This window comes from Equus caballus, chromosome 15 (genome assembly GCF_041296265.1).
Source record: "Equus caballus isolate H_3958 breed thoroughbred chromosome 15, TB-T2T, whole genome shotgun sequence".
Classification (NCBI taxonomy): domain Eukaryota; kingdom Metazoa; phylum Chordata; class Mammalia; order Perissodactyla; family Equidae; genus Equus; species Equus caballus.
This window is the reverse complement of record NC_091698.1, coordinates 35,292,255-35,318,379: the sequence shown is the minus strand read 5'-3', so window position 1 is coordinate 35,318,379 and position 26,125 is coordinate 35,292,255. Positions and strand designations below refer to the sequence as shown.

The window sequence follows — 26,125 nt, the reverse complement described above, 5'->3', positions numbered from 1 at the left end:
CAAGACAGCAGCAGAGGCATACACATGACTCCAGCTTACTGACTAGGGCAGTGCCTGTGGCCACAGGGAATCAGGCAACAGTGGAAGTGGCATTCTGTGAAACTGGCTCCCTTCCTACCCTCCCCCTCTTCCCACCATGAGTGCAGTGCTTGCAACCCAGATGATCCCAGATGTGGCAGAGGCACCTGCCATCCCTGTGCCCCTAGTGGCAAAGCCGGAGACCACAGTGAGACTGGCAACAGTTGTCTCCAAAGGCACAGGCATTGACAGTGAGGGTACCTGCAACACCCCTAATAGAGACAGTGGAGGGTAGAAAGTGCCAATCCTCAAATATAGGCAGAGGCCATTAGGTAAGGGAAACCAAAAACTGATGCTATAGCGCCACTTACTGAAAAACAAAAGAAAGGCCTTTAGTTATCAATTGGTTGAATAGTTGGAATCAAAAGAAACAAAGCCATCCCTGAATAAGAAAAGTGTTTGCTATGATAAATGCACTGGCAGAGGAATAATTCATCAAACACCATGAAAAGCCACAGTAACATGGCATCACAAAAAGGAAATAGTTATTCTTTAGAAACCAAACATAAAGTCATAGAAGATTGTGATCTTCAAAATAGCTGTCATGAAGAAACTCAATGAGCTACAAAAAAACTCAGAAAGGCAGTTCAATGAGCTCAGGAATAAAATTAATGAACAGAAGGAATACTTTACCAAAGAGATTGAAACTCTAAAAAGGAACCAAATTGGAATTGTGGAGCTGAAGAACTTAATAAATGAGATGAAGAGTACATTAGAAAGCACTGGAAATAGAGCAGACCTTATGAAAGAGAGAATTAGTGAGCTTGAAGATGAAAACCTAGAAATGATGCAAGCAGAGAGAAGAGAGAACCAAAATTCTAAAAAATATAGAAGTTCTATGAGAACTATCTGACTCCATTAGAAAGGGCAACATAAGGATAATGGATATCCCAGTAGGAGAAGAGAGAGAGAGGGGAGCAGAAAACTTGTTTAAAGAAATAATAGCTGAGAAGTTCCCAGACCTGGGGAAGGAACTAGATATACAAATCCATGAAGTTAATAGAACACACAATTATCTTAATGCAAAAAGACCTTCTCTAAAACACATAATAAAATTGTCAAAAGTCAGTGACAGAGAAAGAATATTAAAGGCAGCCAGGAAATAAAAACCAATAACTTACAAGAGAGCTCCCCATTAGGCTATCAGCAGATTTCTCAGCAGAAACTCTACAGGCCAGGATAGAGTGGAGTGGTATATTCAAAATATTGGAAGATAAAAACTGAACCAAGAATACTCCAACCAGCAAAGTTATCCTTCAGATATGAAGGAAAAATAAAGACTTTCCGAGACAAACAAAAGCTGAGAGAGTTCATTGCCACTAGATCTGCCTTACGAGAAATGTTGAAGGAGCTCTCCTACCTAAGGCAAAAAGGCAACGGTACACAAAAATTTGAGCAAGGAGATAAATAGACAGACAGAATCAGAAAATTGCAACTGTATACCAGAATATGTTGGTAAGCACTTAATTATAACATAAAGATTAAAGGAAAAAAAAGCGTTAAAAATTACTATAACCACTTAAATTTGGTAACAAACTCACAAAATAAAAAGGGGTAAGGAAAGTGAACTAGTAAAGATAAGCCTTAAATGAAACATTAGAACAGATGGACTTAATGTGTGTGTGTGTGTATATATGCACATATATATGTAATGTGTATATATATATATACAATAAATATATAACATTCCTTCCAAAAGCAACAGAATACACATTCTTCTCAAATGCACATGGAACTTTCTCAAGGATAGACCATATGTTGGGACACAAAACAAGTTTCAATGAATTTAATAAGATTAAAATCATATGAAGCATCTTTTGAGAACACAACAGTATGAAACTAGAAATCAACTACAAGAAGAAAGCTGGAAAAGTCACAAATATGTAGAGACTAAACAGTATGCTACTAAACAACTATTAGGTCAAGGAAGAAATCAAAGGAGAAATCAAATATCTGGGGACAAATGAAAATGAAAATATGACATAAAATCTATGGGATACAGCAAAAGCAGTACTAAGAGAAATTTTTAGTAGTACAGGCCTACCTCAAAAAACAAGAAAAATGTTAAATAAACAATCTAACAATACACTAAAGTAACTAGAAAAAAAAGAACAAACAATGTCCAAAGTTAGTGGAAGGAAGGAAATAATAAAAATGAGAGCAGAAATAAATGAAATAGAGACTAAAATGTCAATAGGAAAGATCAATGAATCTAAGAGCTGGTTCTTTGAAAAGATAAACAAAATTCACAAACCTGTAGCTAGACCCACTAAGAAAAAAAAAAGAGATGGCTTAAATAATAAAATCAGAAATGAGAGAGGAGAAATTACAATGGATAACACAGAAGTAGAAAGAATTATAAGAGACTACTATGAAAAGCTGTATACCAACAAATCAGAAAACCTAGAAGAAATAGATAAATTTTTAGAATCATACTGATGTGGATTAAGGCTGCCCCAGCTAGAGAAGCCCAAGGTGACCTGGCCTACATGCCAAACTATACGACCCAGTGGACTTTTTTTATGGTATGAATTAGGACCGCCCCAGGGAGAGAAGCCCAGGGCATCCTCACCTACATGCCGATCTATATGGCCAGATTCGTATCTAAAGTTATATGACCGCACAGTAACCAGACCCCATCTGCACTGAAATCATTTAATGACTTTTTACATCATCTTTTCTTTTCTCCAGTAAAAATAAGTCACGTACCCATGCCTTATAAAATTAGCCCTAACCCTCAACTCGGGGCAGCAGCAGGAGCTCTGACTGCCGGTGGGTCTTGTCCCCACACACCAGCTCTGCCTGCCCATGGGTCCTGTCCCCATGCCAGCGGGGGCAGCAGCAGCTGCTCTGCCTATCCATGGGCCCTGTCCCCATGCCAGCGGGGCAGCAGAAGCGGCGGCAGCAGAAGCTCTGACTGACCATGGGTCCTGTCCCCATGCTATTCCACACTATTCTCTAAATAAAAGAGCACTACTGCCAGATCTTGAGAGTCTAAGAAATCTTTCTTTCGACTCCTCGGCTCACCGATCCCACATCAATACAACCTTCAAAAGCTGAATCAAGAAGAAATACAGAATATGAATAGACTTATCACTAGTAAAGAGATTGAAACAGTAATCAAAAACTTCCCAAAAAACAGGACTAGATGGCTTCTCTGGTGAATTCCACTAAACATTCAATGAAGATTTAATACAGATCCTTCTCAAACTGTTCCAAAAAAATTGAAGAGTAAACACTACCTAACTCGTTTTATGAGACCAAGATTATCCTGATACCAAAACCAGACAAGGACAATAAAAAAGAAGAAAATTACAGGACAATGTTCAGATGGACAGAGACACAGAAATCGCAACAAAATATTAGCAAACTAAATACAATACATTAAAAGGATCATACACCATGATCAAGAGGAATTTATTCTAGGGATGCAAGGATGGTTCAACATCCACAAATCAATCAGTGTGATACACCATATTAACAAAATGAGGAATAAAAATCATAGCCTCATCTCAATAGATACAGAGAAACCACTTGACAAAATCTAACATCCGTTTATGATAAAAGCTCTGAATAAATGGGTATACAAGGAAAGTACCTCAACATAATAAAGGCAATATATGACAAACCCACAGCTAACATCATACTCAAAGGTAAAAAACTAAAAACTATCCCTCCAAGAACAGGAACAAGACAAGAATGCCTACTCTTACCACTCTTATTCAACTATTGGAAGTCCTAGCCAGAGCAATTAGGAAAGAAAAAGAAATAAAAATCATCCAAATTGAAAAGGAAGAAGTAAAACTGTCACTATTTGCAGATGATGTGATTCTATATATAAAAAGCCCTAAAGAATCCATCACAAAACTATTAGAAATAATAAATGAATACAGTAAAGTTGCAGGGTACAAAATCAACATACAAAAATCAGTTGTGTTTCTGTACACTAGCAGCAAGCTAGCAGAAAGAGAAATCAAGAAAACAATCCCATTTACAATTGGAAAAAAAAAAGCTAGGAATAAATTTAACCAAGGAAGTGAAAGACCTGTTCACTGAGAGGCCGGCTCCGTGGCCCAGTGGTTAAGTTCACATGCTCCACTGTGGCAGCCCAGGGTTCGGATCCTGGGCACAGACATGGCACTGCTCGTCAGGCCACATTGAGGTGGCGTCCCACATCCCACAACTAGAAGGACCTGCAACTAAGATATACAATTAAATCAGAATCTCCCAGCAGTAGGACTTGGCCATAAATATATACATTTTTAAACCTCCCGAGATGATTCCAACGTGCAGCCAAGATTGAAAACTACTAAGGTAAGGCAAAGATAGAAGATTCCCTGCAGGTCTGCAGTGTGACCATTAAGTGAGGTGGGGAGGCTGGGGCAGTGGGGAACAATCCTGATTCTGAGCACTAAATGCATTTTCTTATTCTGATAGTGAAAAATTATTCCCTATAGAGCAGTAAGTACAGGTACCTTCTTTGGTTGAAGAACCCTGCAGAATATACATGGACTCCTATGGTTACAGAGTAAGGTTGATACCATGTTAACCAACAGGTTTCTAAGACGGCATCCATGGTTGGTTATGTGGCTATGGAATTTAACCATGCCCATTGTCCCAAAAGTTGTCATCAGGGAGAGTTGCTGTTGGGGAAGTCAGTACACCTGTAACTATCCAAACAGAAGCAAAGAGAGAATCTCATGTTAGTGGAATACATGTGGCAGAGGGAAGATATGAGGGATAAGAAAGGCTGAAGGAGAAATGGGCAACTGTGTACAGGGGGTGTTTGGGGAGATAAAGCAGAAAAAAAAGAAAAAGATTGGCATCAGTTGTTAGCCCAGGTGCCAATCTTTAAAGAAGAAAAAAAAGACCTGTACACTGAAAATTATAAGACATTATTGAAAGAAATTGAAGAAGACACAAAGAAATGGAGAGATAGTCTGTGCTCATGGATTGGAAGAATTAACAATCGCATCCCCCAAGTCCTGACAATCAAAAATGTCTTCAGACATTGCCAGACAATGTTTTAATTTTGCAAAATTGTCCTAAATCAAGAAATATTGCTATAAGGTAATGAGTGAGTTTTTATAATTTTCAAGTACTCTTCACAAACTGTCCTGTTTTTGATAGCTGTACTGTATCGACTTTGTCATTACATGCCATACACAGCTAAGTGCATACTGCATGCCCACCACCATTTCTTTATTATGGTAAAATAGTACCTAACATAAAATTTGCCATTTTAACCATTTTTAAATGTAAAATTTAGTGGCATTAAGTGCATTCAAAATGTTGTACAACCATCACCACCATTCATTTCCAGAACTTTTTCATCACCTACCACTCACTTTAATGTTGGTGCCTCCCTGGTCAATTTGGTTGTCTGAAGCTTGTTTTCTAGTAGATTCCCTAAGGAGGGGAGCAGTGTTCCCTGAGTTCTTGCATATTCATAGCACTTTGTTCCCTTTTCTCCACACCCTTGCCAACATTTGTTCTTTCTTTTTGATGATAGCCATTCTAACAGGTATAAGCTGGTATCTTATGGTTTTGATTTGCATTTCCCTGATGATTAGGGATATTGAGCACCTTTTCATATACTTGTTGGCTGTCTGTGTGTCTTTGGGACGATGTCAGTGCAGATCCTCTGCCCATTTTTTAATCAGATTGTTTGGGTTTTTTGCTATTGAGTTGTCTGAGTTCTTTATATATTTTGGATATTAACTTCTTATCAGATACATGATTTGCAAATATTTTCTCATATTTTGTAGATTTCCTTTTCTTCTTTTCTTTTCTTTTTTTTTTTTTTTTTGTTTCAAAGGAAGATTAGCCCTGAGCTAACATCCACCGCCAATCCTCTTCTTTTTGCTGAAGAAGATCAACCCTGAGCTAACATCTGTGCCCATTTTCCTGTATTTTACATGTGGGATGCCTGCCACAGCATGCCTTGATAAGAAGTGCGTAGGTGCAGGCCTGGGATGGGAACAGGCGAACCCCCAGCCTCCAAAGCCGAGCGTGGGAACTTAATCGCTACACCACTGGGCCAGCCCTAGATTGCCTTTTCAATTTGTTGATGGTTTTCTTTGCTGTGCAAAAGCTTTTCTCCCTGGCTTAACTTGTTATTCTGGTCTGCATTCCTTTTCCACACCATTATATAACTGAGATCCCTCTACCCCCATCGCTGTAGCACCAGCTAGTCTTTTCCTGTCTTCAGGGAGTGATGCAAGAGGGATTTTTATCCAAAACCAAATATAATTTACACATATCTGAAACCTTAACAGCTGTTTCCTGTACTTATCCTCAAGGTTTTTTTCTCACTCCAGTATATAAGAAAGTAACTATCATGCTAAACTCCTAATGCTTAGAAACTTAAAACCATTATGATGAATTCATTTCTTTAGCTTATTATGTTGAAAGCTGGTTTTTACTGCCTTAACTTGAAATTAGATTAGCCTAAAATATTGTCACCATTTTTTTAGATCTCCAATCAGTTATGGCTATGGGAAGTGATTAATGACTTTTGGGTAGTGTGGGAGGTTTGGATGCTCCTTCCCACAGTAGCTGCTTTAGAGGATGGTAGGGGGTTGTAATGCACAATTAGTGGATATATGACTTCATGCCCCTGAGCCCTTTTATAACCTTATTCCTAAAAGTATTCATTGGTATTTAAAGTAAAGAATTAATGGAAACCAACTAGAAAAGTCTTAGTGGAGCAGTAGGCCGTGGACAGGCAATGGTGGTCGCTGCTGCACTGATTGTGGCTCCGATGGGAAATTAGTCCAGGGAGATCAATTTCCAACAGGAATAGAGTCCAAAGGGAGTGAAGCGTAAGACAGGTACACGTGAGTGTTAAAAAGATTAACATGTCTCTTATTCCCCAAAGCCAGTGCTAAAAGTCTACCAAGATCATAAGAAGCCAGAATATGTATATGACCAGAATCGACTTCAGTTAATGACTTCTGGAATCCTAAAAGCTCAAGGAAGCCCTAAGAAAAGAAGTTCTACCAAATCATTCGTCGGGTTTCCTGACCATCCAGGTGCAGTGAAAAAACAAAAGGTATAGTATTAAAGTGCTTAATTGATCCTTTTAACTTAATACTCGTTTTATATAGCATTGCTAACATGCATTTAACTCATAAGAATAGTGGCAAAATCTTTTTTTATCAGATTACATAATGGATTTGAGGAATACAGTATTTCTCAGTTCTTCCTGTTTGAGGAAAATTTGGACAGTAGAGAAAAATCATAAAGGAAACTTTCGACATCTGTGCAGTGTCTTCTGATCTTCTCTTATATGTTAAAAGAAGACATAATAGTGTTTTGAATGTTATTATAACTTTTATGAAATTCTTATCATTATTCCCCAGAATGTCAGTCTTTGAAGAACTTGGTGAAGGGTAATAAAATAGAAACTGAACCAGCTAGAAAGACAACTTCTGTAACGGGTGAGAGATGGAGAGTGGGGAAATTACCTTGCAAGGAATAAGTAAATAGTAGCTCTGGGGAGTAATCACCTATATGAACACCTGTAGATAATTAAACAAAGAAACAGAAGAGGAAGAAAATGTAGAGGACACATCCACAAGAAAAATATCAATAGGGCCGAGAATTCTCTGAGCTTTTTCTTGAGAGGCTCCTTCGAGGCTTGTTAGACATTTCAGTGCTAGTTACCTTTCAGGCTTTGGGCTAGAATGCTAGAAATGAAGAGTTGAGGACAAGCTCTGTCCTCGAGGATTTCGGAATCTGGAGGTGGGTGGATGGACATGTGAACTCTCAAGCACAGTGAGGTGTGATAAGAGCTCTCATTGGTCATTTAAGGTACCAAATAATGGAAAACTGAAGAGAAGGGATGCTCACACCGTGGTCAGGGGGTGGTCAGTGGAGGAAAAGCTACCCTAGGGAATTGCACTAGCCTTGGAGGAATGAGTGGAAAGTTAATAAGGCAGACAAGGTGGGAGAGTTGTGGGCTTGAGAAGCCAACTGGAAGGAGGCTCATCGTGGGTTTGGGTGAGATTGTCCTGAGGAATATCGTAGGATAAATTGTATGAAATTGCTAATTTCAGTTAATTTGGTTTCTGTGAAGTAGAAAGAGAGAACAAGCTATCTTAAGTAGGGCCAGGAAAGATCTGATTGCCCATAAATTAACTAATTTGGTATAAAGTGGGTTTCAAGAGCTTGACTTTAAAGAGGAGAGAAATTGTATGTGCATCTGAATGAAGGGAGGGCACTGAAAAGGATTGTCAAGTTATGGGTTACGCTTAGTTATAGCTGTAACTAAGTGAAGAATTCAGTAAAGGGTTAAAGGTTGAAGAGACATGTGGAAGAAACGGGGTATCCCATATAAAAGGAGAAGGGTATTTATTCTCAGAAGAGGGTCATTTTTCTGAGTATTGATTTCTCAAAATGAGTTTAGAATGGAAATGCAACAATGAGGATTTCCTGGGAGATTAAGGAAGCAAGGAAGGAAGGGAGGGAGGAAGGAAGGAAGGAAGGAAGAGAGGAAGGAAGGGAGGAAGGAAAGTAGGAAGGAAGGAAGGAAAGAAAGAAGGAGGAAGAGAGGGAAGCTGGAGGCTTTGCTTCTGGTAATTAAGGAAGATTGACTTATCAAATTAGACTGGGGATTCATCATAGAGAAGTACTCAGGTGTTCTACACTTCATGGATAAATGCTTCCTTTATCCTCCCCTACACCCTGCCAATCTGAACTTACGCGACTACTTACATTGATTGAATCACGTCTTCCCACTGAGTTGCATAATTAGAAATAAGTACTCAGATGAAAATGTGTAGGCCCATTGTTGAAGAAATCTTTCACTTAGAATGCAGTAAAACTTTTCGAAGGGCATAATAAAGAAAATAAATGCATTTTCTGGTAAAATATTAATAGTCTAGCCTCAAAAAAATATTAAAGCTGACTACAGCCCTTGTTGAAACATTGGGACAAGGCGATGTGTATTTTCTCTGGTTCTGAGTATCTGGTTTGGCCTGTTCTTTTACATCAGAAAACAGTGCCCTTGCTGCTATCCCTGGCTAATAGGTGAAAGAAGCACATTTTATCTTTTGAGTTAAAAGATGTATTCCCTTCAGCTCTGAACTCACCAGGATTCTCCTATGCAACAGGGTATGTTTAATCAGAGTTGGAGAATAAGGATCCCTGTGAATACAAACTTTCTGGGGAAGTTGTTCCACAGAGCTGGTGGTAATAAATCTCCTGTAGAAATGGCAACCTCTGTTAGATATGCTAACAGGCAATAAAGATATCATTTATATGTTTACATCAATTATTCAACAAAGCAGGTCTGTGATGGCGATTCTTTTATCTTAAAACCAGTTTCCCTGGTACTGTCAGAGAGACAAGGCGATGACCATTGGAGTCAGTGTCCAATTTCCCCAAACACAGTTATCACCCTCCTCAACGGGAGAGAGAATGTGTGTGATATTGCCCCAAAGTTTATCGAGAAGGAACAAAGGAGTGTAGGTGGCACTGAGAGTGCAGACAGGGGGACCCGGGGATTCGAGCAAGGCTCACCACGTTGGGGACTTAGCCTTGATGTTCCAAGTGTGGTCTGTGGGCCAGCAGCATCCGCATCTCCTGGGAGCAAGTTAGAAATGCTGAATCTCAGATTCCACCCCAGACAGACTGACAGAATCTGTATTTCAACAGGTAATTTTAACCCGGGTAATTTATATGCACATTTAAATGTGAGAAGCACTGGTCTACAGGACAGGCAATATTGAGTTAATAACTCCAATGCTTCTCCAAGGCTATTACATACTGATCTCTAATACTGAATCACCCTTCACATTCACAAAAACAGTAGGTTATTACGAGTTACGAGAACAGCTGTCTAAGATTTCACTCAGGGAGAAGCATCAAGGTTGTCAGAACAAGGTGAGGAGATGGAGGGGAGAGGCCACAGTCAGGATCATGTGCAGAGCCAGGAGTGGTGAGCTCCTGCAGGGAGTATTTTGATGTAATAAACAATGAGTTAAAGGAGAGCAGAAGGCGATGGGAGCTGATGCTGGGCTATTTTGTGGGAAGGGGATGGCCATCTGGATAGGGAGTACCAAGAGGGAACATCACTGCCTAACAAAAGTTCAGAAATTTTCAGTTCCAAAATGCTTGCCTTTGAGCCCTGGACAGCTCAGGCAGTATAGTAATTAGTCCTTGAGGTTAATGTTTTGTCACTTTTTTATAGCTTTTTTTCCTGCAAAAACTCATTTTTTAAAAACATTGCCTTTGTTTCTATCCCGCAGCCCTCTGCTGAGGTGTTCTCTCCCACTCCTCCTAAAGTGCCACATACCAGTATTGGAAGAAGAGGTCTCTACAGGGCCAGTTCCTCAATTTACCCTACGTACATTTTCCACGATCAGGAGGAAGTTGTTAAAGCCAACATTTGTAATCCCTTGCAAATCATTAAAATAATACGTGAAAATGAACATCTTGGATTTCTTTATATGGTTCCTGCAGTGTCAAGGTCTTCCATTGAATACGATACATATAACCTGAAGTAAGTTATCTTTTATGGAGGAATTTATTTAACAGTAAAAGTTACAAATAAGATTGTAAATGTTATCTGTAATTGATTGCATATTAATAATAAATATAATCAAATATAATTTTGATTATCACCCCAGTGATAAATGAATCTTAATCACAATAATTTTATTTATTTTTTCCATTTATCTTTCCTTTATTTACAGACATTGATTATTTTATGGAGTAGTATGCTGTTGTGTTTCTCATTTGTTTATATCATGTAATGCCATTTACTTTTAATCAGTATTACAAACATATTTTTGATATTTTGTGATTACTGAGAAAAGAAGATGGCAATGTATAAAAATTAGATGGTGCATGATTTGTTTTAGTTATTTCAGTTTTTCTTAATAGAGTAAAAATAAGGATTTTTTTTGAGTAAAATGAGCTTGATCACTTAGGATATTTATATAGATTAATAACACATGCACACACACCACACATACTTTCTCTGTACTCTTGCTTAACACACATTTGTTGTTGATACAGAGTTGCATAAATGGGAGTCTGTGAATTGTTTTAAAGTTAATCACAATAGGTAGTAGGACTTAAAGATGATGCTGGCTTTCCTCCATTGCTGTTTAGTTGGGCTGACAGCAGTTGTTAAAATGGTCTTTCCTTGAAGTTGATAATAGTTTAGCTTTGCCACCAAATTCTTTGAGCTACCTTCTCCTTTTTCTGCTGGTTAGGAAGATAAAAGGACCTTCTAGGGATTCTCTTATTCTTCCTTACTTAGCACTGTAGTTTTGGTTGAGTCAGATACAGGACAGCTCTCCTGCTGGGGAGAAGGGGGAGAGAAGGAAAACATTTTGATAAATTTTAAAATGATACATTTATTATAAATCTGAAAGAGCTTAACAGAGTGAAACATAATTTACAGAAAGAACAGAGACGCATGTGAAAATCCAATCATTGAGCATAATGAATCGAGCACCTACTCTGTGCAGGAACTGTTCTCTGTGCCAGAGATATATTAGTGAACCATCAGATCAAAATTGCTGTCCTCATAGAGCTTACATTTTGTAGAGGGAATGATACATGAGTAAATTATATAGAATGCTAGAAGTGATAAGTTTTATAGAAAAAAATAGAATAGAGCAAAGAGGATTGGGAGTTCTGGGGAAGAGGTTGTGAATTAACTGGGGTTGTCAGGGTGAGCCTCACTGAGAAGCTGGCATTGGAACAAGGACCTGAAGAAGAAGGAGTGAATTATGTGCTGGTGGGAAGAGAGAAGAAGAGCATTCCAGACAGCAGGAAAGTGAATGCAAAGATCCCAGGCATGCCTGGCACATTCAAGAAGCGAAGAGGAGGCTGGTGTGGCTGCAGTAGAGTGAATGAGAGCAAGGGAACAGACCACCAAGGGGCTTGCTGGTAAGGACATTAGCTTTTACTCTGAGAAAAATGGAGAACCGCGGAAGGATTTCGAACAAAGTGTTATGATCTGAATTACAGTTTGAAAAGGACCACTCTGGCCACTGTATAGAGAATAGACTTTTGAGGAGCAAGGGTTGAGACAGGAAGACTGATTAGAAGGCTGTAATGATTCAGGTGAGAGATGCAGCAGTTGGTAGTGGTGGAGGTGGAGAGAAGTAGGTGAAATTCTGGAAATAATTTGAAAGTCAAGCCAACAGGATGTTTTTAATGGACAGTATGCAAGGTGGACAACCAGAAAGGAGTCCAGATGACTTTGTGATTCATTTGACTGAGCAAGAGGAAGGGTAGAGTTGCTGTTAACTGAAACACAGAAGATTGGATGGAATGGATTTGTCAGGGAAAAATATTAGTTTGGGTTTGGACATGCTAATTTTGAATGCTAATGATAGAAGAGGAATGGAGTGGTAGATAAAAGGAGAATTGGGGGGCCGGCCTGGTGGTAGAGCAGTTAAGTTCGCATGTTCCGCTTTGGTGGCCCAGGGTTCAGCGTCCGGATCCCGGGTGTGGACCTACGCACTGCTTGTCAAGCCATGCTGTGGTAGGCATCCCACATGTAAAGTAGAGGAAGATGGGCACGGATGTTAGCTCAAGGCCAGTATTACGCAGCAAAAAAGAGGAGGATTGGCAGCAGATGTTAGCTCAGGGCTAATCTTCCTCAAAGAAAAAAAAAGGGAGAATTAGGGTCAAGAATGTTGTTGGGTTTTTTTAAGATGTAAGAAATAGCTTGTTTTAAGATGGGAGAATTAATATATAATGGACTTTAAAGCCCTTTGACGTAAAAACAAAAATCCTTTTAATAGTATAGTCATTCCACCACTACCTTACTACTTCTTTTTCTAGTTCTTTATAAGCTTTTGGAGAGGAGGTTATGAGTCTTAAATGGACACTGATGGAAAAAAATGGTTTATTTGCTGATTTTTTATAACGCCCTTACTGATTAATATGTGAAATGTTTTCGTAGCTTTCTCTTCTTAAAAACATCATCCAATAACCCAGATATCAAGGAGTGCCATTTGTGATATTCATTCCCTGTTATAAGAGGAGTCACATTTGGCCAAATATGAAATTGATTCACATCTGTTTACCAGCACAAGGTGAAGTCATGAAGATGAGTATGGAAACTGTGATTTTGTTCCATTTTGGAAATTAACTGTATTTCTAGGCTAGTGAGCCTTTCTACTAGGAGAATTGAGTTGATGTTTTATTTTTTGTTTTTGATTTTTTTGACTAACAATAGTGATGCTTGATAGTAATATGCAAGGTTTCCTTTAAGAAGATATTGTTGGAATCACTGTTTGTTATTCTATCACGTCTTAGGGTTGATGTTAAATTTTCCTCTGTAGCCTGAACTCTAACTATTATAAACCTAATGAGTAAAGACAATTATTTGGATGCCACATGGTTGGAAGCGCCTAAATTGGAAGTTAAAAGTAGTAAATACTGGGTCAATGAGATGAGGACATGCTATACTAAACTTATAAAAGTAATACCATAAAATTTAATGTCTTCACATAGTGTTTAAGTGTAGTAAAATACATTGAATGTGTTTTTTTCTACAATGTTTACTCTATCATGGTCCCTCTAGATGAGAAAATAGTTCCATTTTGCAAATGATTCAACGTTGCAGATTTAGTGAAGGATAGTTCTTGGTTTCACAACTGGGTTACTTAACTGACATTTGAGCACTTGAATGAACTTAATAAAAAATTTTAAGAGCTGCCTGAAAATATATTAACACGTACTAACAAAGATTAGGAATTCAAAGCAAAAACTCATCTCTGGAAAAGTGATATTTAAAATGGTTCTCTAGTGATTTTGAGTCATTGTTATGAATGTAAACCCTAAAGAAATATTATTAAGTCAAACAGAGTAACATCTGTCTGTGAGAGCAAGCTTCACCATTGTTTCTGAAATGCATCATATGGAAATGTTTGATTAGATTTTAAATCAATTTGCATTATCACAAGAAATTTCAACACTGCATTTATCAAAGGAAAAGCTGTTAGACTTACCTTTGGTGCATAATTTCAACAGAATAAGTTATCCAGATTCTGGTTAATGGGAAACTGGTTTTCCATCTGTGAGAGACAAAGCAATAAATCAACATCTGCCATTTGCTGTCTCCTACTTCCATAAACAATGTTCCTCAGCAGTGGTGACTATCAAGAACTTGAACAGACCATTCATCATGTTGGTTAGAAATGCAAGTAGCTGCCTCAAAAAAGTTATGGTCACCGCTGTGGTTGCTTATGAGCTAGATTTTATTTGGAAGTTTTACCAAATTCAATATTGAATGTTTCCCTGAATACCTTGTGTTTTATTTTTCTTACTATAATATAAAGAAATGGTAATTAACGTCTATACCAGTGTTCCTTATGAAATGTTACCATTGTATGGGTGTGTTAGAACATGCAAAGTTTGGGCAGCATTGCCCTAGAGGATTTTAGGCCAATTTTCTCTTGCGTGAGTATCTGACCTTTGGTTAACCCTGAAGCTTTGTTCCCCTGGTAACCTAATAAGAGTAGAATGTCGATTGTTTCTAGGCAACACTGCTTATGATAAAAATGATCCCTGATTGCTAAATTGTGTCTGCATTGGGAGGAACTAAAAATGAATGGTAAACACCTGATGGGGAGCTTTGGCCTTGCAATAGTGCAGCAAGTCTTTTTCTGGGCATGTCTCTTGCAGGAACCCTGAAATCTATGCATATAGAGTTATTGCCAGAGATATTGGCTCCTGTGGGTAATAAGACTTTTAAGCCAGAATAGTTTCCACACCCACCCAATGTGGATCTCATCTTCTTGAATCTGAGTTGTCACCTGGGGAGAGGATAGCTCCCGGGTAGCTTTTAGATTGTCAGAGACTCCCAGGGAAAAGGGAGGCTTGCTGCTGCTCTGCTGGCAGGAAGTAGTTCCTGTCCTATGTCCTTCTAAGTAGATGGGTGCCAAATATAGTCTATGAAAATCTTGAGTCTGAACATTTAATTGAATCTAAGATGATCCCCTGCTGGGGCAATATTTAAGTATTTATTTTTCATGCTGGTGTAAAAGGAGCCACTGTCAGTGTCAGACAATTCCTTCCCTAGCAGGTGAGGGATTTTTTTCCATTTGTCTATGGAAACTCTCTTCTCACTATTATATTAATTATATCCGTCCATGTTTTGCTATTTTTTGTTTTGGTCATTGAAATAGAAACTTGATCACACTGAGAAGAAACTGTGGGTGTTTCTATAAGGCCATAGTGTGGTACCAAGTCTTTGAAATGTAATGGGTGAGTACTGTAACATGATACTACAAACACCAACTCGTAGCATATGCAAAACATTGTTCCAAATTCTTTAATTCATTTAATCCTCATAGCAACTCTCTAATGTAGGTAGTATCGATATATCCATTGTACCAATGAGGAAACTGAGGCAGAGTTGAGTAACTTGACCAACTTCACACAGCTACTCGAATTGTGGGGCTGGGATTCAGACCCAAGTAGTTGTACTTAAGAACCCGAGCTTTCATGCACTGTGCCTAATGTACTTGTCCTCATAATGACAACTACTGCCATTTGTGTCACACACTGTGCTAAGCATTGTGTTGAGTGCTTCCTGTATATCTATTTCATCCTCAAAAGAGTCCCATTAGAGAGGCACTCTCCACAGTTGAAAGATGGGACAATTGAGTAGATACATTAAGAACTTTGCGATTTGATATTTTTTTGTGGTTTGCAGATAGGAAATTCAGAATAATGTCTGATGCTTGCATCTTTCAATGCTATAATTTAATCTTCTGTGCAATGTCGATTTTAAAGCTATTAGAATTTAATGGATAAGTCAGGTTGGATGGCAGAGTCCTCCCCAAGTCCTAAGCATCTTATCATCCATGGAAAGCCAAAGAAAGGACACAGTGTCTTCTCTACGTCAGCGTTTCCCAAAGTGTATTTCCAGGAACGTTAGACTGAGTGATTTAATAGATGGATGGTAAAAAAAAAAGAATTGTTCTGTGATCATGTAAATTTGGGAAACATTAAGTTGAATCACTTGTTCTCCTCCTGAGAGGCTTTGCCCTCCAGGAGACATTTGGTGATGTCTGCAGGCATTTTTGGTTGTCAAAAACTGGAGAGGATGGTGCTACTGGTAGTAAGTGGGAAGAGGCCAGGGATGCTACTAAACAGCTGACAGTGCACAGGATGGCCCCACACAAGAAAGAATTACCTGGCTTGAAATGTCAATAGTGCCGAGATTAAGAAACCTTAAGTTAAATACAGAATGCTCTTTACACATTTCTTTCCTGCATAACCAGGGAACCCTTTCTTGTGTGGTATCTGCTGGGATTAGGATTCTGTGAAACCTAGTTACATGACTTGGGCTTTTAGGACCATATAGACATCTGCGCTAGGCTCAGGCCATATTACTTTCTAAGTGATCAAGTCAGTTCTCAGGTAGTTTCTAGGCCTGTTATGTTAAAAGTATTTTTTTTAGGCAGCTTTTAGAATTTCAAACTAAAGGTATTCTGTCCTTTCAGTTAGATTACATGTTTAGTGTGCTAGAACAGAAAACACACAGAAATGCCAGCTTGGAACTTTCTAAAATGGCAGCATTCTAGTTTACATGTGAGGTCATAATTATAAAAAACTTTATAATGAGGTGTATATGTTATGTAATGAGGAACAGATCACTTTGGAGCCACATTATCAGAAACCTCACCAGGTTACCTAACACAATAGCAATTTTCTTGGGCTAGGCCATGAAGAAATTTAAATCTAATAAGTCAAAGTCAAGTCAGCAAGTGGAAACACTATAGACCCTTAGGATTTTCACTGGGAATCATCAAAACTTCTCAGCTTTAGATTGTCTCCCTACCTTTCCTTCAAATGCACACAAACACACACACACACACAAACACGCATACACCCACCTTGGCACTGTTCTGGATCCATGACAATCTGGTGTATGATGATTTCATTTCATACAACAATTTGAAGAACCTAGAGCAGTGGTTCTCAGCCTTGGCTGCTAGTTAAAATTGCCCAGGCCCCACTCCCAGAGATTTATTTAATTGGTTTGCGGTGGAGCCTGATCAACAACATTTCTATGAAACTCATCAGATGATTCCAAGATTCAACCAGAGTTGCACACTGTCGACCTAGAGCAATGGTTCTCAAGCAAGCCCTAAAGCACTTGTTAAAACACAGATTGTTAACCCCCCAGAGTTTATGATTTCAGTGAGTCTGGACTGGGGCCTGGGAATTTGCAATTCCCAAGTGATGCTGCTGCTGCCACTCCAAGGACCATACATTGAGAAGTACTGGCCCCAGAGCACTTTCTTATTGAAGAAACTTGGAAGTTTCCTCTTAGTTATATTTTTGTTTAACTTTCTAGGTAAAAAGGAGTTCCTTATCAGATATCTTACCATTTCTGGTTAATCAAACCAGAAGCAAAACAAGCCATTTCTTTTCTCCAGTTTAGGTTAGATCTAGAGTCACATTGAATCATGACATTGACCACCATCGTATAGATTGAGGTTTATAAATGCAGAACTCAGGAAATGGCTAATTTCTTTCCAGGCACTTGCTTGCTTACCTTTGTCAAAAAAATATGTTCAAATCATGACAGTTAAAACTGTATAGTAATGAAACTGAGAGAACTTAGATTTTAGTAGGGCCACGTGAGCTCATCTAATCCACCCCACTACTTTAAAGCAAGTAAGGAATTACTCTCTTGCTTGTAGAAGTCAGAAACTTGAAAGAAATGAGAGGACGGAACAGGGTGGACAAGGACACATGCATGCATTCAAGCACGGCCTACAATGTTCATGATCAAGAAACCAGCCTGGGGGCTGGCCCCGTGGCCGAGTGGTTAAGTTCTTGCACTCCGCTGCAGGCGGCCAGTGTTTCGTTGTTTCGAATCCTGGGCACGGACATGGCACTGCTCATCAAACCACGCTGAGGCAGCATCCCACATGCCACAACTAGAAGGACCCACAACGAAGAATATATAACTATGTACTGAGGGGATTTAGGGAGAAAAAGGAAAAAAATAAAATCTTTAAAAAAAAAAAAGAAACCAGCCTGACTAGACAGGGCGATTTGTGTGGACAGAGGAGGAACCAATATGAGACAGGAGCAGATGGCCACAAACACCTGGCAGAATAATTTGGGTTAATGATGTAAGTGATAGGAAGCTATTCAAAGTTCTTGAGCAGAAGGGTCTCATGAGACAGTATAGTCATGTGTCACTTAAAGACAGGGATGCGTTCTGAGAAATGCATCATTAGGCGATTTCATCACTGTGCAAACACCATAGAGTGTGCCTACTCTAACCTAGATGGTTCAACCTACTACACACCTAGGTTGTATGGTACTGATCTTGTGGGAGCACCGTGGAACACGCGGTTCGTCACTGACTGGATGTCATTAGGTGGCGCAGGATTGCATTCGGCTGGTGAACTGATTTAAAGATGAGCAGTGCATTTTCAGTCACAGCAAGGTGTAACAACAGACAGAGCTGCTGTTTTAAATAACAAATCACACTGAGATCTTACTGTTTTGGAAAATCAAGGAATTCTAATAGGAGAAATAATTTTTTTTAGAACCCCAGTAGGTTTCCTTTGAATTATATCTGAAATGGCCAATGACAGGACAATTTATGATCTACCACAAGGGCCGTGAAATTCTCTCACTCCACATGACACATCCTTTTAGAAATTAATAGAAGTCTTGAAGTGTCAATTTCATTTCAGATGGAGAGAGACCGGTTCTACAGTAAAATAATTTAATGAGGGTTTCCTTGATTCTACATTAAACAGCAAGAAAACACTACAGGGTTTTCCCCCCCAGTAAAGCGTAGTTAAATGTAATTTTATTCAAGGCATTCATCTCAGCTTGATTCGTCACCTATCCAAGGGTCTCTGTTTAGTTGATTGGATCATAAAGTCATCTTCTTTGTTAGCAAAGTAGGAATTTTATAGCACAGCACTTGAACAAATGAAGTTCTCTTTTTAGGTCTTAAAGGAAGCCTAATTTTTCTGATTATTTCCTCAAAGAAAGGCCTTGATGGAACAAACATTCAAAGCAACTATCTAGGAGGCAGCTGAAATTTGAGGCTGAATCCCCAATGCCGAAAAATGCTGACTAGGCAGTCGTCAGCGTAGGAGTGGTGCACCAACTTCTGAAATGGATGAGCACAACTCCTGAAACGGCAGAGTGTGCAGAACGAAGCACAGAAGTCCAAGGGGTTTATCTCGGGGGTAATCCCTCAGTACTGAACTGGAAAGTCTAAGAATAGGATTGCAGAGAACTGTGCATAGGCCCTCTTAATTTTGCAAAGCTCTTCTTGATCCTGCTGCCCCTTCTACCTACCAACTAGATTGGGCTTGAAGGAAGTCCCTGCTGATCTTTGAGAGCATAATTTCATTAGAGTAGTGAGAAACAAGACTGGTTTTCGGAAACTTTAAGAAGGAATGGATGGGGAGGATATGGCCAACTGATAACACGCCATTATAAAGGAAGTTTACGAGAGGAAAGAAGACGTGGGATTTCAAGTTCAATGGACACCAGGGTGAAGAAAAACTTTCTACAAGTAAAAGAGAAGTTCTACACATTTTTAGATGCAGAGGAAAAGTAGCCAAAAGCCGGGAGAGTTAGAAAAAAGTGAGGTGAAACCTCTCCATCTCTGTTTGGAGGAGAGCATGAGAGATACACTCAGGTGTGGTTAACACAGGATGATGATTTCCAAGTGAAGGTACCAGAGAGAGCTCACCTGTCAGCACTCGGTTGTTGTTGTTGTTTGTTTGTTTTCAAATAAAGTTCAGTGGTTCACAAACATTATTGTGCATCAGAATCACCCAGGGAGCTTGTTAAACTAGAGTCTTACATATGGGAGTCCCATGTGTAAAGATTCTGATTCTGCGTTCTACCAGGAAATCTAGATTCTTAATAAGCACCCCAGATGATTTTGATGCTAGCAATCCAATCTTTGAAAAAGACTCTCGTGTGTTCATTTGCTCTATGGAGAGTAGAGATGTGTACAAGAGGAAAAGGCTTACGGCCTTGAGAATGAGGATCTTGAATAGGTAGGAAAATATAAATAAAAAGGATTTCGAAGTAGCACTCACAATCAATAAGTTAAAATTCAACATCGTGGACCACACCTGTCCCCTTCTAGAAGAACGTTTAGTAGCAGATAGATCCACACAGCAAGTTTTCCAGACGTGCACCAGGGCTGGGGTGAGCTGTTCGTTCTTGTTTGGTTGGTTTTATGACTGTTGTTAATAAAACATCTGAAGCTGATTACAGTTTCAGAGACAAGTTGAAATTTCACATTTGGGAGGGAATCCCTTCAAGAATGTCTTAATTAGCTGTTGACAAATACAAAAGGAAAAACTGTTTTCCATAAGCCTCACCAGGAACATGCAATACCTGGCATTTTTCTAGACATTTCTGATGTGAGTTAATTAGAACACAGGCAAAAAGTCAGGTAGTGGAATCAGGTTAAAGCTGAGCAGCTTGCAGTTTTTCCATAACAGCACTGAAGGGGAGAACAGCCCTTAGGGTTAGCTCTCAGACTCTCTGCCCTCCAAGCACCTTCAGCCCCCAGCGTCCCTTGTGTGCTTACAGAAGCAGTTCTGGGTTTTGGTTTGCTTTCATTCTGGTCCTGTGTGCCCTAACTTTAAAAATGTTTTTTTACTTAGTTTTATTAAAACAAAAATAGAAATTAAAAACTAAAAATGATTTATTTCAGTGGTTCTTAGTTTTTTGATTAACAGACCCAAAGCATATGAGAATTTTGTTTCAATTCCTTAAAAACTTATACATTTGTACATAAATTTATTTACGTACAACAGTTTCAGGGTTTTCACAGATGACCTGAAAGCTGTGCTAAAGGACCATGATCTCCAGGTTCAGAGCTAAGGACTAGAAGAGAACATAGATGTGGGAAACAGTTGGTTTCCACTGGAGTGTTCCTGTCTAATATTGGATAGTACATATAATTTTTGCATAGTTTTAACACAGAAACAATTTGGGGGGGTTGTTTTTGCACTTAACCTTTATCTTATTATTCTAAACTACTGTAGACTCTTCATAAATTTTATTTTCCTAAATTCCTAAATATATTTTAATGACTTGCTATATCATAATATATTTCACATTTGTTCTATTATTGAATATTTAAGTTGAATCCAACATTTCAATGTTATCACTAAAATTACAGAAAATACATTTGTGCCTTAGGCAAGTTCTAATTTTAAGAAATTTTAGAGAATCAGCCTTTTCTGTTCTCATTACTTTGCTCCGTCTCATATTTCTACTCCTTTTTTTATCCCATTCTTGCTTTTCTTCTTTGCTTGATCTGTTTCCTATTGTGCATAAGGTTGAAGAATGCCCTTGTGACAGCTGAAAAAGGGATATTTTGAAATAAACAATTTCTCAATAATGATTATTTTGTTATATGATAAATTGGACTTTTTTTTAGCTTAAGCTGGATCTTGGTTCTAATCTTATCTAATTCATATTTTCTTGCTTTGATCTTTCCCATAATTCTGTCAATACTGAGTAGTATAAAACTCTTTTACACTATTATTATTGAATAGTTTCTAAAGAGTTAATAATAAATAAAAACTTATTTCCAGATAGCTTTCATATAGGACTGTTACATTTTAAAAATCTCTAATTGATTTGTTTTTGTAAAAACCATGTAACTGAAATTATTGAGCATATTGCCAAGGTTGTGAAATCTTTAAGAGCTCTAACAAGTCCGCTTGTTGTTAAAAAGCAGGTATCCCTCCTTTTCTTGAGTAGTTTATTTGATCTAAAAGTAGTTTGTTTGAATTTTTTAAAATTTTAAATAATGTTTTTTTTCCATAAATGTTTTATCTCTTTAAAACAAAAAAGTAATGCAATTGTTTAACTTTGTATTCAATACTTTATTCACTTGCCTCAATTTTTATTTGATCTTAGAGTTGTGAGTTATGAGAACATCAACAAAAATGACTACTATACTATTAGCAAAAAGGCAGTGACGCACATTTATAATGATGACATTGAATTCATCGAACTCGATCGATGGGAACAAGAATATCTGTATCACAGAGAACTCACTAAGATTCCCATATTTTCACTTTTCCGGAAATGGAAGGCGTTTAACGTGTGGAAGAAGAATGTCCGTTCCAAGAAAATCAGTGGATGTAGAAAAGCTCTACAAAAAAATTTGTTCATTGTTAATCAAGTAGGTATTTACTAATCCTATTTTAAAAGAATTACAGGGGGAAAAAAAGTGTGAACATATTGCAGGTGTAGGTATAGACTGTCCCTGAAATAAAATATTTCATCTTTCTTTGAGAATTCACAATTTTCATCCTGTCTTGTCATTTAAGAGTCTGGCAGTCTCGTGGGGTTTCTATGTTTTAACGAGGCTTGCAAAATGCAAACGTATAAGAAGAGAGTAGCACCGGACTCCTTTGATTAGAAGCAGCCCCAGAGGTTTGGATTCATGACCCGCTTTGTTGTTGATGAGGGAAGTTGTGTATCCTTTTGAACAGAGTAGGCTGGCAACCCCTATTACCTCCTCTCACCTTTGAGAAACTCTAGACTTCATGGTCCAAAATAATTTGGGGGCTTGTTTTCATGGGCCAATACCTCCCAATGTATCATATCATGTCTTCTACCGGGGATTCAGACGGTAGGGAAAATTTTAATATTTACTTTGGAGGATGAGGTAATCATGGAAAAAGAACTATTAAATGGTGTGTGGCCATATTTAAAATCTCTACTCACTCACTGAATGTCAACTTGCATTAGAAATTCTTTATGTGGCCCCTGAGAATGAACTGGAGTCATCATTACTATCATGTTCAGAGGACTGAGTCCTCAGCTCTCTGTTTCTATGACTCTGAGTCACCACCCTCTCAAGTCAGAAGCCTCAAGCTGGCTTTTTACTGGTCATTTCCTTCACTTTGCATATGGTAATTGGAAAGATCATTATTAAGATGTCAGTCATATAATAAAGGAACATTGAAGGAATATGGCTAACATAGATAATAGTGCAAAAATATATATAAGATGTACTATCTCAGGTCATCCATCCCATCAAGCATTCTGAGTTGTAGAAAATATTCTAGTCCTTCTTGATATCAAACTCAGCCTCTAGACCGTAATTTCATTAAGGATCCATCAGTCATTTGAACCTATTTTACTGCCTTTTTACCACCTTTCATCTCTTACCATGTCTTGGACACTAGACATTTAATAAATTTGTTACTAGGTATGTAAGATAGTACTTCCTGCATTTGTCTCTAAAATTACCTCCATCAATTCTAAGGCTTGTTGTCTTATTTTATGTGCTGAAAGTTGTCATTCTCTCTGTCCACCATTCATACCAATGGTGCTTTGGCCTTGTATCTTCTCTTAAATGTAGCCCTAGAAGACTAGAAAGTCCTCTTTCTTTTCAATCTTAGATTGACCTAAATAACAGACCTATTGCATTGGTTTAAAAATCGATTCAATGTTATGGTTACCCATACACTTAGCACAAGCCTTATATCTAAGAATAGTTAATTAGGAGGGTTGATTCCCCTAGACTAGATTGAAGGGATAAAAGTGGAGCTGTCCTTGAAATTTTTCTTTTTATGATTTTTTTAGTAACCAACCTTACTGGCACCCGTGCCCTACTCTTCCTTATAAAAACTTTATTGAAACATAATTCATGTACCATACAATTCACCCATTTAAAGTATACAATTCAGTGGTTTTAGTATATACACAGAATTGATCAACCATCAACACAGTCAATTTTAGATCATTTCCATCACTCCAAAAAGAAGCCCCATTACCCATTAGTGGTCACTTTCTATTTCTCCCAACTCTTCCCTACCCCTACCTCAGCTCTAGGCAAACACTGATCTACTTCTTGTCTCTATTGATTTGCCTATTCTGCACATTTCATATAAATGGAACTATACAATATATGGTCCTTTGTGACTGGCTTTTTTCACTTACCATAATGTTTTTAAGGTTCATCCATGTTGTAGCATAGCATTTCTTTTTATTGGTGAATAATATTTCATTGTATGGATATATGTATTTTATTTATCCATCTATTGATGGATATTTGGGTTGCTTCCACTTTTTTGATATTATGAATAATGCTGCTATGAACATTGTGTACAAGTTTTTGTCTGGACGTGTATTTTCATTCCTTTTGGATATATTCCTAGGAGTAGAATTGCTGGGTTATCAGTAATTCTGTGTTTTACCTTTTGAAGAATTGAAAAACAGTTTTCCAAAGCCACTGCATAATTTTACATTCCCATCAACAGCATATGAGGGCTTCAGTTTCTCCATCTTCTCAACATTATATTTGTCTTTTTCATTAGAATGATTCCTTCTGGTTGTGAAGTGGTATCTAAAAACATTGTGGTTTTGATTTATATTTTCCTGTTGGCTAATATGGTGAGCATCTTTTCATGTGCCTATTGGCCATTTGTTTATCTTATCTGGAGAACTTTCTACTCAGATACTTTGCCCATTTTTTAATTGGGTTACTTGTATTTTACTATTGAGTTGTAAGAAATTCTTTATATATTCTGGATACAAATTCCTTATCAGATATATCACTTACAAAAATGTTCTCCCATTTTGTGGGTTGTCTTTTCACTTTCTTGATGGCATCTTTTGAAGTACTAAAATTCTTAATTTTGATGATGTCCATTTTATCCTTTTATATTTTTAGCTGTTTGTGCTTTTGGTGTTATATCTAAAAAACTGTTGCCTAGTCCAAGGTTATAAGCACTTACTCCTATGTTTTCTTCTAATAGTTTTATAGTTTTTGCCCTTGCATTTAGTTCTTTAATCCATCTTGAGTTGATTTTTGTTTATGGTGTGAAGTAGGGGCCTGACTTCATTCTTTTGCATGTGGCTATCCGGTTGTCCCTCACCATTTGTCACAAAGAAGATTCCTTCCCCCTTAAATTGTCTTGGCACCCTTGTCAAAAATCAATTGACCGTAAATGTGAGAATTTCTCAACTCTCAATCCTATTCCATTGATCTGTATCAGTCCTTATGCCAGTATCACCCTGTCCTGAATACTATAGCTTTGTAGTAAGTTTTGAAATTAGAAAGTGAGTCCCCTGAATTTCCACATGAATCTTAAAATCAGTTTGTCAATTTCTGCAAAAATGCCAGTTCAGATTTTGATAGAGATTGCTTTAAATCTTTAGATCAATTTAGAAAGTATTGCCATTTAACAGTATTGGCTTTTTTGGTCCATGAACATACAACAATGCCTGTCCATTTATTTGAGTCTTCTTAAGTTTCTTTCAACAATGTTTTGTAATTTTTAGAGTATATGTTTTGCATGTCTTTTGTTAAGTTTATTCCTAAATATTTTATTCTTTTTGAGACTATTGTATGTGGAATTGTTTTCTTAAATTTCATTTTGGATTTTTCATTATATATATAGTACATATATAGAATATATATAAATAGCATATGTATACATGTATGTATGTGCATATACATATATGTATTCTATGTAGCAATACTTGTATATTGAGCCTGTTTCCTGAAACCTTCCAGAATTTATTATCAACTCTAATAGTTTCGTTGCAGGGGGGTGGGGGGGGGTGCGGTATGTGTATGTATGTGTGTGTGTGTGCATTCGTTAGGATATTCTATGAACAAGAATATGTCCTCTCCAAATAGAGATATGGTTTTACTCCTCCTTTCCAATCTAAATGACTTTTATATAATTCTCTTGCCTTAGTTCCCTGGCTAGAACTTTCTGATAAATAGAAGTGGCAGGAACAGAAATTCTTGTCTTGTTCCTGATCTTGGAGCAAAAGCATTCCGTCTTTCACCATTAAGTATGATGTTCTGAGGAAGTTGCTTTCTATCCCTAGTTTGTTGTATGTTTTTACCATAGAACCATGATGATTCTGTCAAATGCTTTTTCTGCATCTATTGAGATTATCATGGGTTTTTTGCCCCTTATTCTATTGATATGATTTATTACAATAATTGATTTTCAGATATTAAACCAGCTTTGCATTGCTGGGATAAATCATATTTGGTCATGGTGTGTAATCCTTT

At 37.8% G+C, this 26,125-nt stretch overlaps 1 protein-coding gene across 4 annotated transcripts in view; it reads left to right on the top strand.

Annotated features, from left to right (window-relative positions):
- Positions 1-26,125, top strand: part of DNAH6 (dynein axonemal heavy chain 6) — a 257,423-nt gene that overhangs the window by 6,853 nt on the left and 224,445 nt on the right. For all 4 annotated transcript variants that reach the window (XM_001916886.5, XM_070236219.1, XM_070236220.1 and 1 more), the window contains exons 3-5: positions 6,959-7,132; positions 10,332-10,585; positions 21,997-22,264. In XM_001916886.5, the coding sequence (XP_001916921.3) occupies positions 6,959-7,132; positions 10,332-10,585; positions 21,997-22,264 (696 nt within the window). The remainder of the gene's footprint in view (positions 1-6,958; positions 7,133-10,331; positions 10,586-21,996; positions 22,265-26,125) is intronic.